Raw genomic sequence first — 6089 nt, forward strand, 5'->3', positions numbered from 1 at the left:
TGTATGCAGGTTCCTTTTCTTCACATCAGTGCAACTCCATAAAGTAATCACACATTATAGTTGTAGTTTATGTCAGAAAACAGACTGCTTCTTACTAAGTCTTTGGCCCCACATAAGATGGGAAAGGGAATTATTTTTGTTTTTAAAAAATCATATGTATAAATGACTTTTTAAACATTTCCTGCTTTAACAAGATTTTTAAAATATTTAAACTACCAATCATCGGTCCTAATTTCATTAAAGGGCTTCTACCATATTAAGTCTTCCCACTTAAAAAATGTTACTGGTCTCTATTTAGACCATCCTTTAAATCTGCAAGTAAAGGTTTCGTGTTGGTCTAACAGATCTTAAATATTGCTGTTAAGATTTATTTTCCCTTATCCATAGGGATACATTCCAAGACCCCTAGGGGATGCCCGAAACTACAAGTAGTGGCAAACCCTATATAATACACCCCCCCACACACATATTTTTTTCCTATATATACATACTGATGATAAAGTTTAATATATACTATAATACAAGTTATGTGAATGTGGCTTCTCTCTCAATATCTTATTGTACTGTACTGCAAGTAACTGAAACCATGGAAATCGAAACCTCGGATAAGGGGAGACTACTGTATTTGTTCATGTATCTGTCCCATTATTGCCCATTCAGATTCCCTTCTATCAAAGGTATAACTTTTGATGTCTGTTAATTTTTCTTTCTTGAAACTATATGTTGCATTGTGTACATCTTTTAAGTTTCAGAAATGGTACTGAGCAATGAAAATTGTTGCTTTTACTTTTTTATGCACGAACCACTATGTTTAGAAGCCATCGATGTTGCTGTATTATTTGGGCCACTGCTTCTAAGTGCTACATACTCCATAGTGTGCATGTGCCTCATTTTTACTTATTTGAATACCTACTAATGATGGATACCAAGGCTGCTTCCAACTCCTCACTACCACAAATGATGATGCAATATTCGGACAGAGATCACGTTTATGGAAATGATGTGATCTCATCTTTGAAATATACACCCAGGAGAACTAGTCTACACTCCTATCAACAATGCATGAGGGTTCCCATAGCTTCACATACCTGCCAGCACTTACCATTATATAGTTTTCTAAGAAATTTCTGCAAATCGAATGCTTACAAAGCCGTATCTTGTTTTATTTTTATTTCTCTAATTACTGAGTCTGGGCATCTACTCACATGAATTTCCTGTTCTATAAACTGCCTATCCATATCCTTTGCTCATCCTTGTTGATCTGAAAGAGTTCCTTGAATATTCTACATTAGCAGTCCCTTTCCAGTTTTAAAACATTGTTAAGCATTTTCAATCTACCATGGGTCTGTTAACTTCTGTTGTACGAAGTGCTGCCTAATTTTGCCTGCAGACCAGCTGCTTGCCATTACACCAATTGTTTGCAAGTGTTATTGGTCCAGGACAAAATGAGGTTGTACCAGAATGTTATTTAACTACATTGGTAACTATACTAGTTAGTACAACTGACATTTTTCTTGATGAAGGAAGCAGTGTGTTGATTTATATTCCAGTGTAAGGGCCTAAGGAGTAGCCTGGAGTTATGTGTTTTCTGTCAGGAAGTATATTTTTAAATATAATATTCAAAATTTTAATTTTAGGTTTATGCCATGGGGATTTTAAGAATTCTTTCCCCACCAGTTATTACTACACAACCTTCTACATTAACTCCCCTTAAATTTACAGTTTTAGGCCGGGCGCGGTGGCTCAAGCCTGTAATCCCAGCACTTTGGGAGGCCGAGACGATATTTTTGTGTGACTTATGAATTCAATGGAAATGCCTCAGCTCCCCCATTATGACTTCTGGTAGATAACTCTAGTTTCTTAAAGTTTATATGAAGCTTTTGTTAATGTGATAAATTTTATCAAATGCTTTGGAAGCATCTATTGAGTAATAGTTCCTTTTTCCTTTTAACTGTGACTTGGGAATCCAATGTTAAACCTCCTTGTGGTTTTTAATAGGAGGAGGAAATGTTTACAGTATCTTAAGAAAACAGGTTGCATGCTTGTATACACGTATTTCCAAATGCAAGAAAAAAATGCTCCAACTTTAAGGGAAGTCTCATAGGGATGAATTATAGGTGATTGACATTTTGTCTATATTTTCCTAGAATTTTCAAAATACATGTTATATTTATAATTATACAAAACTAATTTATAAGTAATCATGGCACCTAAATTAGCCTGAAAACTTGAATTACTTTGAGGTAATCATTAAATACGCTTTTAAAAAGCCAGCCATAACACTTTTCTTCTAAGAAAGCTTTCCAACAGTGGGTTACCTCTCAAACCTAAGTATATATTAAGAAATTGTCTCCGGGAACACAGGACAATAGTTTGGTAGAGCTGAACTTTTATATGAGAGCTTTTGGCTTCAATTACAATCACTACTACTTACTGATCACAGCACTGAGTACTCCATAATTCATTTTATTCTAAATCAACCCTGAAGTAGATATGTTAAATTCCCAGAAGAGGAAACCAGTATGAGAGCTAGTACGCAGGGCCAGGACTCAAATCTAGATCGTCTTATTGCATTATACTTCCTTCTCACACAGAATTGAATATAATTTTGAACTTTCCTTTCAGAAGAGAAATTGCCACTTTTGAACAGAGAGATTTTGTTTGGTGAGCAGAGATTAAAGAATTCCTTCAAAATTACTTAATAACTGAGAATACTTAGGTTTTAAAAGAGGGCACCAATAGTTCTAACTCAGTTAGGCCAGTGAAGTTAACTTAGGGATTCTAATATATTTTAACACCCTGAGAAACACCTGTTGAAAGGAATCATATGCTCCAATTTTTGCACCCATCCACTCTTCACCCAAGACTCACCTCTGCCAAATGTTGTAGCCGAGTTAGCAGCGGGGTCCTCTTGTCAGATCCCAGACGAGTGATGTAGTTTGATCTTTTGCTAAATACATATAGGAGATTAAGGACTGCCAGCACCACTTGCATATCAGAGGAAGCCAATAAAGTTGTCAAATGCTAAAAGGGACAAAAAAGGACAAAGCTCAAGGTATCAGGCACAACTGGCCTTGAAAACAAAACAAAATGTACCTGTCAACATTTACAAAGCTATCAAAAAGTTTAGTAACGTAATACAAAAAATATGTAAGTATTTGTACTCGGGAGGCTGGGGCAGGAGAATGGCATGAACCGGGAGGCAGAGCTTGCAGTGAGCTGAGATCGCGCCACAGCACTCCAGCCTGGGCGACAGACTGAGACTGTCTAAAAAAAAAAAAAAAAACTGTGTGTATATGTATGTATGTATTTGATAATCTACAACATGCAACCTTATCCCCCAAGGAGCTTAAAATCTGGCAGTTAGTTATAAAATGCAATAAAAGTAAAAAAATGTAAACAGTAGTTCAAAACTGCACAGGTTTTCCCACAGGAAGGAAAAGAGACAAAAGAGGCAAATGTGATATAATACACATGTGGGACTCAAGAAGAACATAAAGTCTCTAACTGGACTAAAACTATTGTGAAAGAAAGATATTTTATGTTCTCTTCTGTATCCTTCATAACAAACATAAAGTTGAAATTAATTAAAACAGGGTCCTTCATAAAGAAGCTAAAGATATCCACAACAGTTCGTGGCAATTATGTAACATATAACTGTTACAGTACAGTATATACTCATAAGGAACCTGAGTGACTACTTTGGTTTTTTTTGTTGTTGTTGTTTGGAGATAGGGTCTCTCTGTTGCCCAGGATGGAGTGCAAAGGCATGATCATAGCTCCCTGCAGCCTTGACCTCCCGGGTTCAAGCGATCCTCTCACCTAAGTCTTCCGAGCAGCTGGGACTACAGGCATGCACCACCACGCCCAGCTAACTCTTGTATTTTTTGTAGCGATGGAGTCTCACTATGTTGCCCAGGCTGGTCTTGAAACCCTGGGCTCAAGTGATCCTCCTGCCTCAGCCTGCCAAAGTGTTAGGATTACAGACATGAGCCACTGCACCTGGCCTTACTTTGGCTTTTAAATACAATTAAAACTCACCAATACATTGAAGCACTTGGTCAGAATTAAAATCAATATGTAATATAGCTAGAAATGAACCAAGGCATTTCCAGTTGCCAATTATACCGAAGGCCATGGACTTCCATGGGCAGCATATCTATTTCATCTTCAACAGACTGCCTATTTACCTCCCACTTAAAGCTCTGTATATTAGGCCTTTAGTTCAGTTATCCCACTTCTTTTCCTAAGCCATTTTAAGTTGTTTGTTCTGATTCTGTTTCTCTACTGAAGACGCAGGAAAACACACCTAAAATTAACAGGGCACCTAACTAATGATGACAGAAAGTCTCAAGTTGGGCTTCTATAAAAAGAAAATAATTTCTTATTACAGTGATATTTAACCAACTGAAAAGCTCACTGACTGCTGCACCCACCTTACTCTTCAAGGACACAAAGGATGCTATGAATATGTATCTTGGGATGGGTGTGGCAGAATACAGAGAGACTTTAAAGCAGCACACTAAAACTTAGAGAAGTACATTAATGTGATGAAAAAATCAAACTATTTCTAGCAATTTAAAAGTAATGTAGGGCTGATCTAACAACCTAGGGCAAAAATCAATTCACGTAAATTTCCTTAAATACTTTTATATATATAACATTTCTCACTCATTTCTTGAATCTTGAAAAGGCAAAACAAAGGTGATAGTACAGAATCTTCCCATCAACCCTATGAAGGATAATATCTATATCCAAGAAACATTCTACTATTATCTTTGACAATGAAAAACCCAGAGCTCCATAATGAAAAGGAAAGAAGCAATAGAGAGAAATGGCAATTTCCTTATTTCTGGATGTACACAATTCTAGTTTAAGAACAGAGTACACAGGCTTTAACCTCCCCTACCTCTATGGAACTGTACAGATGCCGGGAAAAGCTGTACTCAATGAGCAAGGCTGTGAAGTTCAACACAGCCAAGAGAAGCATTTTCAGTTGCTCTCTTTCTGGCCTATCACATACGAGCATCCATGACATATTCTCCACTGTCTGTCCAGCATCTGCCAGTATTCCATCGAAGCGGTCCAACAGGTCCACCCAGTGATACAACTCGCACTGGAGAGGGGAGGAAAAAGAAGATGTAAGAATAAGGTAGAAGCGCCACATGGGTGCTTTCTAACTGAGCTTTGTTACAAGAGATTGCTGAGCATGACACCTAGACAAGTTCATGTCCCACCCTTGCCCATATGAGAAAGATCATACTCTGAGCTAAAAAGGCTGGAGTTCATTTCATACCCATCTAGATATATGTGCTAACACCACTAGACACCATAAAACCACTAGAGCTAGGTCTTTAGATGGAGAATTCTGGTTATATTCTAAGATCTACGAAGACAAGAGAACCATCCTTGCCAGAATCCATTTTATCAGAAAAATTCATTTTTCAGAGTTATCTAATAAAAGTTCTTCTGAACTAAAAATCCAGAAATTATCTCAAACTTATATTGTCAAACTACAGGAATTCTGTGATTGAGATTCTTAAGCATCACCTGTGAAATCAATTCCTCATCCTCAGCCAGCAAAATTTTCCTTGCCACTGGTTTAAAGCTATGTTAGGCATGCGGCACATGCTAGATGCTTATTAAGTAATTGCTGAATGAGGCTATCCCACTATGGTTTCTTATTCCATATCAGAGCATACAAAATGTATTAGTATATTAGTATACTGAGTCCTGTCTTTTGGGAGCATGGCTTCACATACCTTTCCAATGTTCCATGTTTTGATCTGCTGCAGTTCCAAGAGAAGTTGCTCATCATTACAAACTTTGAGTTTGTCTATTAAGGCTCTGCAGTCTGCAGGCTGAGAAAAAAAAGTATTCACAAAGATGTTTTGGAATAAGTGAGATGCAAACAAGGAGAATCGGAAAAGGAACCCTTAAGCTCACACAGTAATTTTCCTTTTGCTAGGATTTACTACTTAAGAAAACGAGACGTGCCAGACAATCTCTTGGGATTAAAATGGAAACCTCATGAGAAAACGTTTTTATTCCCCAACAATCCACCTGGCCTTCAAAAAAAAAAAAAAAAA

General features: G+C 37.2%; 1 protein-coding gene across 1 annotated transcript in view; it reads right to left on the reverse strand.

The window, feature by feature from the left end:
* HUWE1 (HECT, UBA and WWE domain containing E3 ubiquitin protein ligase 1) overlaps positions 1-6089 on the reverse strand; it is a 147838-nt gene that overhangs the window by 108496 nt on the left and 33253 nt on the right. Inside the window, exons 4-6 of the mRNA XM_017894320.1 lie at positions 5763-5861; positions 4910-5116; positions 2872-3024 (exon numbers count right to left, since the gene is read on the reverse strand). Coding sequence (XP_017749809.1) covers positions 2872-3024; positions 4910-5116; positions 5763-5861 — 459 coding nt within the window. The remainder of the gene's footprint in view (positions 1-2871; positions 3025-4909; positions 5117-5762; positions 5862-6089) is intronic.

The sequence above is a fragment of the Rhinopithecus bieti genome, unplaced genomic scaffold (assembly GCF_001698545.2).
Source record: "Rhinopithecus bieti isolate Rb0 unplaced genomic scaffold, ASM169854v2 scaffold_26020, whole genome shotgun sequence".
In the NCBI taxonomy this organism is placed as follows: domain Eukaryota; kingdom Metazoa; phylum Chordata; class Mammalia; order Primates; family Cercopithecidae; genus Rhinopithecus; species Rhinopithecus bieti.